The sequence below is a fragment of the Oncorhynchus clarkii genome, chromosome 3, assembly GCF_045791955.1.
Source record: "Oncorhynchus clarkii lewisi isolate Uvic-CL-2024 chromosome 3, UVic_Ocla_1.0, whole genome shotgun sequence".
NCBI lineage: Eukaryota > Metazoa > Chordata > Actinopteri > Salmoniformes > Salmonidae > Oncorhynchus > Oncorhynchus clarkii.
In genome coordinates this window covers 8644642-8658451 of record NC_092149.1, presented here as the reverse complement: position 1 = coordinate 8658451, position 13810 = coordinate 8644642, and the positions used below count along the sequence as shown (strand labels likewise).

Below are 13810 nucleotides of genomic sequence, written 5' to 3'. Positions count from 1 at the left end.
CCACACCTGACAGTCCCAACTCAATCTGAATATGGTTTCTGTCCTCACCTGACAGTCATAACTCAATCTGAATATGGTTTCTGTCCACACCTGACAGTCATAACTCAATCTGAATATGGTTTCTGTCGTCACCTGACAGTCATAACTCAATCTGAATATGGTTTCTGTCCACACCTGACAGTCCCAACTCAATCTGAATATGGTTTCTGTCCACACCTGACAGTTCCAACTCAATCTGAATATGGTTTCTGTCCACACCTGACAGTCCTAACTCAATCTGAATATGGTTTCTGTCCACACCTGACAGTCCCAACTCAATCTGAATATGGTTTCTGTCCACACCTGACAGTCCCAACTCAATCTGAATATGGTTTCTGTCCACACCTGACAGTCCCAACTCAATATGAATATGGTTTCTGTCCACACCTGACAGTCCCAACTCAATCTGAATATGGTTTCTGTCCACACCTGACAGTCCCAACTCAATCTGAATATGGTTTCTGTCCTCACCTGACAGTCATAACTCAATCTGAATATGGTTTCTGTCCTCACCTGACAGTCCCAACTCAATCTGAATATGGTTTCTGTCCTCACCTGACAGTCCCAACTCAATCTGAATATGGTTTCTGTCCTCACCTGACAGTCATAACTCAATCTGAATATGGTTTCTGTCCTCACCTGACAGTCCCAACTCAATCTGAATATGGTTTCTGTCGTCACCTGACAGTCCCAACTCAATCTGAATATGGTTTCTGTCCACACCTGACAGTCATAACTCAATCTGAATATGGTTTCTGTCCACACCTGACAGTCCCAACTCAATCTGAATATGGTTTCTGTCCACACCTGACAGTTCCAACTCAATCTGAATATGGTTTCTGTCCACACCTGACAGTCATAACTCAATCTGAATATGGTTTCTGTCCACACCTGCCAGTCCCAACTCAATCTGAATATGGTTTCTGTCCACACCTGACAGTCCCAACTCAATCTGAATATGGTTTCTGTCCACACCTGACAGTCATAACTCAATCTGAATATGGTTTCTGTCCACACCTGACAGTCATAACTCAATCTGAATATGGTTTCTGTCCACACCTGACAGTCATAACTCAATCTGAATATGGTTTCTGTCCTCACCTGACAGTCCCAACTCAATCTGAATATGGTTTCTGTCCACACCTGACAGTCATAACTCAATCTGAATATGGTTTATGTCCTCACCTGCCAGTCCCAACTCAATCTGAATATGGTTTATGTCCACACCTGACAGTCCCAACTCAATCTGAATATGGTTTCTGTCCACACCTGACAGTTCCAACTCAATCTGAATATGGTTTCTGTCCACACCTGACAGTCATAACTCAATCTGAATATGGTTTCTGTCCACACCTGACAGTCATAACTCAATCTGAATATGGTTTCTGTCCACACCTGACAGTCATAACTCAATCTGAATATGGTTTCTGTCCACACCTGACAGTCCCAACTCAATCTGAATATGGTTTCTGTCCACACCTGACAGTCATAACTCAATCTGAATATGGTTTTTGTCCACACCTGACAGTCCCAACTCAATCTGAATATGGTTTCTGTCCACACCTGACAGTCATAACTCAATCTGAATATGGTTTCTGTCCACACCTGACAGTCCTAACTCAATCTGAATATGGTTTCTGTCCACACCTGACAGTCCTAACTCAATCTGAATATGGTTTCTGTCCACACCTGACAGTCCCAACTCAATCTGAATATGGTTTCTTTCCTCACCTGATGGTAGAAGTAGTTCAGTGTAGGTTTATCTTCTGAAAAATGGTTCAAGAATCCTTTTGGCAAGTAGCGTATCCGTAGCTCATACCTGTGGAGAAAGAAATGCCATACGGTTAGCTCGATGCAAACGAGGACGAAGGACAACTCAGAAACAAGGTTCCAAAGGAACACATTGAAACAGAAGAGTTAGGACAGACAGAATGCTGTTTTGATATCTAACAACCTCTGTGTGTTATTATACAGCGCTGTGAATGTGGAAGCTGTATGGTACAAGTCAGCACGTTGTCATTATTCTGTACTTTCCCAGTGGATCCTTTCATATGGAACTTATCAAAGAGATCAGTGAGACTGAGGCTGCGTCCCAAATGGCACCCTATTACCTACATAGTGCACTACGTTTGACCAGAACCTTATGGGCCCTGGTCAAAAGTAGTGCCCTATATAGGCATAGACATCATCGAGACATCATCATCATTACCTTTGGCAGGGAGAGACCTCAATGATCATTCCTGGAATAACTATAACATCCAGCCACAGCTTTCTGATCAACCTACAAGGTGAAATAAACTACTGAACTGCTTGAAATAGCTGCTTGTTCAAACTCTGTTCTAAGCCTGTTCCTTGTAATTACAAAGTCTCTGGCTAGAGAAAAGCTTTCCTGGCTCTGTCAGATCAGATGGTATTTGTAGTTCTGGTGTTTTCTACTCAGCTGTGATCTACACCAGAGAGAGATAATAGAACAGCAGCCAGTGGAAGGTACATGACTCAGTACATTGAGATTCTATGTGTAAAAGGCAAGTCATTAATTTGATGTCTGTACGAATGGCTTGAGGACAGTGTCATGGGTATTGAATGAGTATTTTAGAGTGTCTGCTGGTCTGTCAACACTTCCATTGAACCAGTGTTCTAGAATGTTTCTTCGATGAACATGCTATTGATACGACTGCGAGAGCCAATGTTCAAGATAAATTTCCCTTTGACAATGAGGTCAATTAGGATCATTTTCTCCTAATGTATCAATCGCTTGCTTTTATTGTGCAACCTACGTACCATTCACCAGCTCAACAACAGAGACACAGAAAGACAAGCAGTAACAGGCTCCATGGCATGAAAGCATTGAGACGAGGTCAACCCCCCCCTCCCCCCCACACACACACACAGATATCCATCCATTATCCATTCTTCCTTTCAACGGCCTTGTACAGCCTGGTGAGGAATGCAAGGCTAATGAGACACATAGCATGTGATCTGACACTGGATGTGTCCCAAATGGTCACCCTGTTTCCTATATAGCCCCTACAGGCCCTGGTCAAAAGTAGTGCACTTTAAAGGTAACATGGAACCATTTGGGATGCAGGCATTGAAAGGCTCTAAACAACAGAAATGTAACAAATGGACACTGCAATAGGTCTACTTCCTGTGTTAAACAACTACAGCATCTGAATGGACACTGCAATAGGTCTACTTCCTGTGTTAAACAACTACAGCATCTGAATGGACACTGCAATAGGTCTACTTCCTGTGTTAAACAACTACAGCATCTGAATGGACACTGCAATAGGTCTACTTCCTGTGTTAAACAACTACAGCATCTGAATGGTGTTTGATTTTTGCTATTACTGACGATACAGGGCTTATTCTATCGCCAGAAGGAATTAAGGCTGAATAAAGAGACTATTTCATAATGAATGAGCAGCACTAACAACAGCACACAGTCACTGAGTATCCCCTGAGCTAACTTCAGCAGAGAACCACTAACAACAGCACACAGTCACTGAGTATCCCCTGAGCTAACTTCAGCAGAGAACCACTAACAACAGCACACAGTCACTGAGTATCCCCTGAGCTAACTTCAGCAGAGAACCACTAACAACAGCACACAGTCACTGAGTATCCCCTGAGCTAACTTCAGCAGAGAACCACTAACAACAGCACACAGTCACTGAGTATCCCCTGAGCTAACTTCAGCAGAGAACCACTAACAACAGCACACAGTCACTGAGTATCCCTGAGCTAACTTCAGCAGAGAACCACTAACAACAGCACACAGTCACTGAGTATCCCCTGAGCTAACTTCAGCAGAGAACCACTAACAACAGCACACAGTCACTGAGTATCCCCTGAGCTAACTTCAGCAGAGAACCACTAACAACAGCACACAGTCACTGAGTATCCCCTGAGCTAACTTCAGCAGAGAACCACTAACAACAGCACACAGTCACTTCATTTCCTCTGTATTATTTATCTCCATTACTTCTGCACTGATGCCTGACTGAGACGAGGTGGGGACAGACAGAATGAGCTCTGCTGTGGTGGTTGTGGTCTACAGTATAAAGCATGCATTATCTCACTGTGTTCAATGGTAGCTCCTACCGTCCTATGCAAATACAATGCTGCTTAGGAACAGAACAGGTTCTTCCGCGAGGTAGAACGTATTGTATCATTGAGTATTCTTAGAACATTCACATTCACAGAACAGTTACGTTCCATCTTGATTTGTGAGCAGCACAGTTGGGATTCATATAGAATTCTGAGGACAGGTGGCCAGGGTTTAAACTGAGTCATGAAACGCCTGCTGTCATGTTTTTATTCTTTGGGAACATCTATCTAGGCCTGCTACATTATTCAAATGTATTCTTCCAGCTGGACACATTTCAGAATTGAAGAGACGCATGCACACATGCACGCAAGCACACACACAAGCACACACACAAGCACACACAGACACAGAGTTATAATAAGGTGAGTGAGAAGCAACCTGCCCAGAGAACAGTAGTGTATGTTAGAGGAAGGCTGGATACAGTTCTAAATCTCGTCCTTTACCTCCCATGTCAACACACTGCCCTGTCTGGCCGTGAAGGAAGCAGAGGTGAGGGGGAGTACAGTCTGAAATATCACCCAAATAAAAGCTGTCTAGACATTGCTCTGCTATCTCTGATATGGCATTTCTCTCTCCATATCTTCACTCAGTCAGGAGTAGAAGGGAATCTATCAGCATTAGGCTCCAACATCAAACACTGAGATCACATCAACAGATAGTTCAGTCCTCTCTAATTACTCTCCTCCTCAACACTCTCAGTTGACTTTGTCAGTGAATCTCTCATTGTAGTCTAATTTCCCTTCCAATAACAGTGATGAGACCGGAGGAAGCCTGTATCTCAGCCTATAGAAGCCTAATTACACTGGAACGTCATATGAAGGGTTTTCAGCCTGCTTCTGAGGAACCATGATTTATGCAGGCAGATTGGAAGGAAATTCAAGGCCACTCGGCCCAACTAACAGGATGGCAACAATTGATTTTCGGTTCCGTTGCAACTCTGCCCAATTCCCCCATCAGTGGGTTTACATTTGAAAATACAAGGCACATAAAGTCCTGATTTCATCCCCTTACTACATTGATTAAATAACCAAGCGCCTTGCAATGACATAGACTGCACACATCTCCCTGGTAACAAGGTCACTTCTATCCGTGACATACTTTAGCCCCTTGGCTTTGCCACTGGTCTGAATCCATTAAAACAACCAAATTCGTTCCCATATTTTCTCTTCCAAAAAACAGGCCTAGGATATCTGCCATTTTAGCTAGTGAGCACTAGTTAGACAGTTTAAGCATGGTCAAGCATTTCAAGGGGCAAGGCTGTAGCCTGGATGGCTTACTCACATAATTGAGTTATGAATTAAGTTATGCAAAGCTCATAAGGTGCTGTACATGTGCTTATAATGCATTATGATGATGGTATTCATAGGAAGTGTTTGAATATTTATATTAAAGCAGAATTACATGGAGCCAATATGCATGCATACCTCATCCAAGATCGCATAGCAGTTCAGACGTCTTTTGTCCTCGTCTTGTCGTGTCCTGTATATATATATATTTACAACTTTTTTCACGTACATTTTATTTTTATTTTCCATCAACTCATCTTCTAAACACTCTCCTGCAACCAGCCTCACCAATTTATATTTATAAAAAAGTATTATTTACCTCAGATCTGCAATCCTTCAGGAAGCTAGCCAGAAACTCCAGGAGGCTGGCCAGAAACTAGCCAGAAGCTAGCCAGGAGCTAGCCCAGAAGCTAATCAGAAGCTAACCACGGTTTGTGGTCATCGGCTGTCCTTTAGTTCGAAAATCTATCGAAAATCTATCGCCAGTTTTGTACGGCGCAGCGCGGCTCGGAACGGAACATACCGGACCAATTTTTCTCTCCATGTCCCTGGATTTCAACTGCTCTCTGGACATTCATACCCGGATCTCACAGCTAGCTAGCTGCTATCCGTGTGACAGTCGGCTTTCGTCGATTCCGGAGCAAACATCGATTGTTCCGGTGCTAGCCAGCTCCGTCAATCACGCCTGAGTTCCATCATTCACTCCTGGGCTGCAGTCACCTATCCGGACCCGTTTCACTGCCTACGCGGAGCCCCACCGGGCCTTCACAACCGGACTGCCGACGTTATCTACCTGAAGGAGATCCGGCTGGCTCCTCTGTCGCGACGTTACCGGAACGCCCATCTGCGGCCCGCTAACCGTTAGCTGTCTTTCCGGCTGCTATCTGAATAGACAATCGGACAATTTATTTATTTGAATTATTATGTTTTCTTCTCGGGCCTCTATAACTATATCTATTGTTCTTATTTTTGTTGTTGTGTGATTTGGATTAATCCCCTCTACCACACGGAACCCCACTAATCTACTGACCGAACGCAAGAGGTGGCTAACAACAGACTCCAACCTATGCTAGCTTGCAATGACATCTCCTGGTTTCAATGATGTTTCTAGAGACAATATCTCTCTCTTCATCACTCAATACCTAGGTTTACCTCCACTGTATTTCCATCCTACCTTACCTTTGTCTGTACATTATACCTTGATGCTATTTTATCGCCGCCAGAAACCTCCTTTTACTCTCTGTTCCAGACGTTCTAGACGACCAATTCTTATTGCTTTTAGTCGCACCCTTATTCTACTCCTCCTATGTTCCTCTGGCGATGTAGAGGTGAATCCAGGCCCTGCAGTGCCTCGCTCCACTCCTATTCCCCAGGCGCTCTCTTTTGACGACTTCTGTAACCGTAATAGCCTTGGTTTCATGCATGTTAACATTAGAAGCCTCCTCCCTAAGTTTGTTCTATTCACTGCTTTAGCACACTCTGCCAACCCGGATGTTCTAGCTGTGTCTGAATCCTGGCTTAGGAAGACCACCAAAAATTCAGACATTTTAATTCCAAACTACAACATTTTCAGACAAGATAGAACTGCCAAAGGGGGCGGTGTTGCAATTTACTGCAAAGATAGCCTGCAGAGTTCTGTCCTACTATCCAGGTCTGTACCCAAACAATTTGAACTTCTACTTTTAAAAATCCACCTTTCTAAAAACAAGTCTCTCACCGTTGCCGCCTGCAATAGACCACCCTCTGCCCCCAGCTGTGCTCTGGACACCATATGTGAACTGATTGCCCCCCATCTATCTTCAGAGCTCGTGCTGCTAGGCGACCTAAACTGGAACATGCTTAACACCCCAGCCATCCTACAATCTAAACTTGATGCCCTCAATCTCACACAAAAAAATTTCAATAAGCATTTTTCTACTGCTGTCCATGCTTTCCACCTGGCTACTCCTACCCCTGTCAACAGCACTGCACCCCCAACAGCAACTCGCCCAAGCCTTCCCCATTTCTCCTTCTCCCAAATCCATTCAGCTGATGTTCTGAAAGAGCTGCAAAATCTGGACCCCTACAAATCAGCCGGGCTAGACAATCTGGACCCTTTCTTTCTAAAATTATCTGCCGAAATTGTTGCCACCCCTATTACTAGCCTGTTCAACCTCTCTTTCGTGTCGTCTGAGATTCCCAAAGATTGGAAAGCAGCTGCGGTCATCCCCCTCTTCAAAGGGGGGGACACTCTTGACCCAAACTGCTACAGACCTATATCTATCCTACCATGCCTTTCTAAGGTCTTCGAAAGCCAAGTCAACAAACAGATTACCGACCATTTTGAATCTCACCATACCTTCTCTGCTATGCAATCTGGTTTCAGAGCTGGTCATGGGTGCACCTCAGCCACGCTCAAGGTCCTAAACGATATCTTAACCGCCATCGATAAGAAACATTACTGTGCAGCCGTATTCATTGATCTGGCCAAGGCTTTCGACTCTGTCAATCACCACATCCTCATCGGCAGACTCAACAGCCTTGGTTTCTCAAATGATTGCCTCGCCTGGTTCACCAACTACTTCTCTGATAGAGTTCAGTGTGTCAAATCTGAGGGTCTGTTGTCCGGACCTCTGGCAGTCTCTATGGGGGTGCCACAGGGTTCAATTCTTGGACCGACTCTCTTCTCTGTATACATCAATGAGGTCGCTCTTGCTGCTGGTGAGTCTCTGATCCACCTCTACGCAGACGACACCATTCTGTATACTTCCGGCCCTTCTTTGGACACTGTGTTAACAACCCTCCAGGCAAGCTTCAATGCCATACAACTCTCCTTCCGTGGCCTCCAACTGCTCTTAAATACAAGTAAAACTAAATGCATGCTCTTCAACCGATCACTACCTGCACCTACCCGCCTGTCCAACATCACTACTCTGGACGGCTCTGACTTAGAATACGTGGACAACTACAAATACTTAGGTGTCTGGTTAGACTGTAAACTCTCCTTCCAGACCCATATCAAACATCTCCAATCCAAAGTTAAATCTAGAATTGGCTTCCTATTTCGCAACAAAGCATCCTTCACTCATGCTGCCAAACATACCCTTGTAAAACTGACCATCCTACCAATCCTCGACTTTGGCGATGTAATTTACAAAATAGCCTCCAATACCCTACTCAACAAACTGGATGCAGTCTATCACAGTGCAATCCGTTTTGTCACCAAAGCCCCATACACTACCCACCATTGCGACCTGTACGCTCTCGTTGGCTGGCCCTCGCTTCATACTCGTCGCCAAACCCACTGGCTCCATGTCATCTACAAGACCCTGCTAGGTAAAGTCCCCCCTTATCTCAGCTCGCTGGTCACCATAGCATCTCCCACCTGTAGCACACGCTCCAGCAGGTATATCTCTCTAGTCACCCCCAAAACCAATTCTTTCTTTGGCCGCCTCTCTTTCCAGTTCTCTGCTGCCAATGACTGGAACGAACTACAAAAATCTCTGAAACTGGAAACACTTATCTCCCTCACTAGCTTTAAGCACCAACTGTCAGAGCAGCTCACAGATTACTGCACCTGTACATAGCCCACATATAATTTAGCCCTATCAACTACCTCTTTCCCAACTGTATTTAATTTATTTATTTATTTTGCTCCTTTGCACCCCATTATTTTTATTTCTACTTTGCACATTCTTCCATTGCAAAACTACCATTCCAGTGTTTTACTTGCTATATTGTATTTACCTTGCCACCAAGGCCTTTTTTTGCCTTTACCTCAATTCTCACCTCATTTGCTCACATTGTATATAGACTTGTTTATACTTTATTATTGACTGTATGTTTGTTTTACTCCATGTGTAACTCTGTGTTGTTGTATCTGTCGAACTGCTTTGCTTTATCTTGGCCAGGTCGCAATTGTAAATGAGAACTTGTTCTCAACTTGCCTACCTGGTTAAATAAAGGTAAAATAAAAAATAAAAAAAATAAAGGCGGCAGCGTCAAGGCTTTTAAGGTGACAGAGCAGTGTAGATATGGCTTTATACAGTATTTCAACGTGTCTATGTAGCCTGCTCCCAGATCAGTTTGTGCTGTTTTGCCAAAGCAACAATGACAATAGGAGTTGGTCAAACAGCACACACGGACAGAACTGGGACCAGGGATCAGCAGTGTAAATATAGCTTCATACAGTATGTCTCTGTCCTAGTTCTTACCTCCACTCGTCCTGAGGGTGGAGCAGCTCGTACCTCTCCCTGACGCGGGACACCCCCATGTCGGGGTGCAGCCAGTGGATGTTCCCTGAGCGCAGGTGGCTGAGACGCAGGCCCAGACAGGAAACACACTTCACCTTGTGGATGTCTGCTATCTTCTGGATGATACCCTGTCAGGGGACACACGTGTAGACACACACTTAGGCTATAGAGTCACTCTGAAATGAATTTTAGTCAATGTCAATGGACAGACGTGTAGACAGTATACACACTGAGGTTAGAGGAGGAATCACTCAGAGATGAGATTCAAATCAACAACACGTCAGTCATAATCCCTAAAAGATCAGTATGGCTGTGTTCCAAATGGCACCCTATTCCCTTTGCGGACGAAGAGTTTGATTGACAGTAATCGACAGTAATGAACTGTCCTACAGATTGTAGTTTGTGATTCAGAGGGCAGGAGATATAGATAAATGAATAGCAGTCATAGTGACATATTGGTAGTGTGACAGACAGCAGTGGGGAGGGCCTTCCTTGACCCATCCATCCCTGTAGTCCAGGAGAACCATCTATTCACCCATCCATCCCTGTAGTCCAGGAGAACCATCTATTCACCCATCCATCCCTGTAGTCCAGGAGAACCATCTATTCACCCATCCATCCCTGTAGTCCAGGAGAACCATCTATTCACCCATCCATCCCTGTAGTCCAGGGGTGACATCTATTCACCCATCCATCCCAGTAGTCCAGGGGTGACATCTATTCACCCATCCATCCCTGTAGTCCAGGAGAACCATCTATTCACCCATCCATCCCTGTAGTCCAGGAGAACCATCTATTCACCCATCCATCGCTGTAGTCCAGAGGTGACATCTATTCACCCATCCATCCCTGTAGTCCAGGGTTGACATCTATTCACCCATCTATCCCTGTAGTCCAGGAGAACCATCTATTCACCCATCCATCTCTGTAGTCCAGGAGAACCATCTATTCAACCATCCATCCCTGTAGTCCAGGGGTGACATGAGGACTCCAGGGGAACCATCTATCTATAACAGTAGATAGAATAGAAAGAACAGCTTGGCAGAGTTACACTGAATGATAGATCGTCCTCTCTCTCTCTTCCAGGAAGAGATTGTCATTGTGTGCAGAATCAAGGGAAGGGGAGCGGGGCGGGTTAAATAATCCATCATTGAAATGCCACTATGGGGCTTATGACACAATCTGAGAAGTGACACCCCTGCTTGGTTAAAATGATTAACGAGAAGACCTCCCCATCTCTTTCAGGGATGACATGTTCCATCACATCCCTCAACATCATCTGACATCACTACTTCAGGTATTGAAGTTAGAGGCCATTGAAGCATAAATTAGAAGCAGTCTACTTTGAAATGAAGCGCTTTGCCATTCCAGAGCCAGACACCTAACAGAAGAGATGTGGTAGCAAAGCCTTTTGGAATCTTTACCAATAAACACCTGTTTAACTAGCTATTCTTTTCACCTCCTAAACTCTCTTAGTCTTGTTTCATCTGAATAGAAGTCATTATTAAACCTAACGGGGATGGAAGACACTAAATGTAGAAATGTCAACCTCATAAATACCCGGGTTGTGTTCAGTAGGGAGAAAACGTTTTGAAACACTTTAAAATTGTGAAGTAGTCCGAGGTACTAAGTGAATTTGTCTAATAAGAAAACTTGTTTTCATTTTCTGTTACAAAACATTGTAGCTACAGTGGGACCTACTGAACGGCAGGTAGCCTAGCGGTTAAGAGCTTTGGGCCAGTAACCAAAAGGTTGCTGGATCGAATCCCTGAGCCGACTGGTTGAAGCATCTGCCGATGTGCCCTTGAGCAAGGCACTTAACCCGAATTGCTCCTGGAAGTCGCTCTGGATAAGAGTGTCTGCTAAATGACTAAAATGTAAATGTTAAAGGAACATCGCCCAGGTGATAGGGGGAGTTCTACAGTGAGACGCTCAAGGAAGGAACATCGCCCAGGTGACAGGGGGAGTTCTACAGTGAGACGCTCAAGGAAGGAACATCGCCCAGGTGACAGGGGGAGTTCTACAGTGAGACGCTCAAGGAAGGAACATCGCCCAGGTGACAGGGGGAGTTCTACAGTGAGACGCTCAAGGAAGGAACATCGCCCAGGTGATAGGGGGAGTTCTACAGTGAGACACTCAAGAAAGGAACATCGCCCAGGTGACAGGGGGAGTTCTACAGTGAGACGCTCAAGGAAGGAACATCGCCCAGGTGACAGGGGGAGTTCTACAGTGAGACGCTCAAGGAAGGAACATCGCCCAGGTGACAGGGGGAGTTCTACAGTGAGACGCTCAAGGAAGGAACATCGCCCAGGTGACAGGGGGACTTCTACAGTGAGACACTCAAGGAAGGAACATCGCCCAGGTGATAGGGGGACTTCTACAGTGAGACACTCAAGAAAGGAACATCGCCCAGGTGATAGGGGAACTTCTACAGTGAGACACTCAAGAAAGGAACATCGCCCAGGTGATAGGGGGACTTCTACAGTGAGACACTCAAGGAAGGAACATCGCCCAGGTGATAGGGGGACTTCTACAGTGAGACGCTCAAGGAAGGAACATCGCCCAGGTGATAGGGGGAGTTCTACAGTGAGACGCTCAAGGAAGGAACATCGCCCAGGTGATAGGGGGACTTCTACAGTGAGACGCTCAAGGAAGGAACATCGCCCAGGTGATAGGGGGAGTTCTACAGTGAGACACTCAAGGAAGGAACATCGCCCAGGTGATAGGGGGAGTTCTACAGTGAGACGCTCAAGGAAGGAACATCGCCCAGGTGACAGGGGGAGTTCTACAGTGAGACGCTCAAGTCCCACATGACTGTCTACATATGACACATTTCCATACAGTGTTTTAGCAAAAAGGCCCAAAATTCTCTGTTTCCATCTAAAGGCGCTAGCATGCCTCAGTTCAGCTGGTGGCTAGCCTGAAGTCATCTAGGCGAACTGAATGAGTGTCCTCGCATACTCCCTTAAAAAACATTTGCTTGAAAAACTAGAAAAAATACACAATAGTACTGTTTGTCCATTTAGAGAAGCCGTAGCCAGAGTACACTTCAGCAAAATAGTCAGAATTAATCTAAGATAACTCAAGAAATCTGTCATTCATTTGGACGTTTGTGCGGAGGAGATCTTGGTTGAGCAATTTTACATCTAACTAAGACGTTTGGTGCAGTATTTCTCAATTTAAAAAATTGCATGAAAGCAGGTCGTCTCTCATTGAATGACAACAAAGTCTTTATTGAACAATGCTTATTGTTGACCAATCACCAACAAAGTCTTTATTGAACAATGCCTACTGTTGACCAATCACCAACAAAGGGGCCTAGACTTCAGCTACTGACTTCGGCTTGCCTCAAGAAAGATGTGTGCAGCCGGAAAAACCCTTATCGAAATCCAAAACGAACTAAACGTCACAAAATGGCATCATAATATATTCACTAACTCTTCCTAACTGTTTTGTCTGGGAACCATTTGGAAGCCTTAAGCAGGCCGGCACCGTGTCCCACTGGGCCATGGCTCCGGCGGACTTGCTCTCACCTGGGAACAAAGCCAGGCCACTGGTACTTTTCAGCTGGCATTTACATAACATTGGCAAACTGTGGACTTTAACACCTTCTCACAAAGCACCTTCTCACAAGTCCTCAATGTCAGCCCTAGCTATGGAAACACAATTTCCCTAATATACCATTAGGGTGTATTTTTTTTATTTGACCTTTATTTCACTAGGCAAGTCAGTTAAGAACAAATTCTTATTTTCAATGACGGCCTAGGAACAGTGGGTTAACTGCCTGTTCAGGGGCAGAACTAGTGTAACACTGATGTTAAAGTTGAAAAGCAGCAATAGTGCACTTCTTTTGACCAGCGACTATAGGGCTGTATAGGGAACAGGGAGCCATTTGGGACACTCAGGGTGTTGATAGGTAACTGTCTGTCTGTCTAGTAGGTAGAGTAGATAGGTAACTGTCTGTCTGTCTGTCTGTCTGTCTGTCTGTCTGTCTAGTAGGTAGAGTTGATAGGTAACTGTCTGTCTGTCTGTCTGTCTGTCTGTCTGTCTGTCTAGTAGGTAGAGTAGATAGGTAACTGTCTATCTGTTGAGTAGGTAGAGTTGATAGGTAATTGTCTGTCTGTCTGTCTGTCTGTCTAGTT

At 44.9% G+C, this 13810-nt stretch overlaps 1 protein-coding gene across 4 annotated transcripts in view; it reads right to left on the bottom strand.

Moving 5' to 3' along the window:
- LOC139387417 (focal adhesion kinase 1-like) overlaps window positions 1-13810 on the bottom strand; it is a 143383-nt gene that overhangs the window by 86011 nt on the left and 43562 nt on the right. For all 4 annotated transcript variants that reach the window (XM_071133581.1, XM_071133588.1, XM_071133597.1 and 1 more), the window contains 2 exons: window positions 9630-9796; window positions 1771-1858 (listed from right to left, as the gene is read on the bottom strand). In XM_071133581.1, coding sequence (XP_070989682.1) covers window positions 1771-1858; window positions 9630-9796 — 255 coding nt within the window. The remainder of the gene's footprint in view (window positions 1-1770; window positions 1859-9629; window positions 9797-13810) is intronic.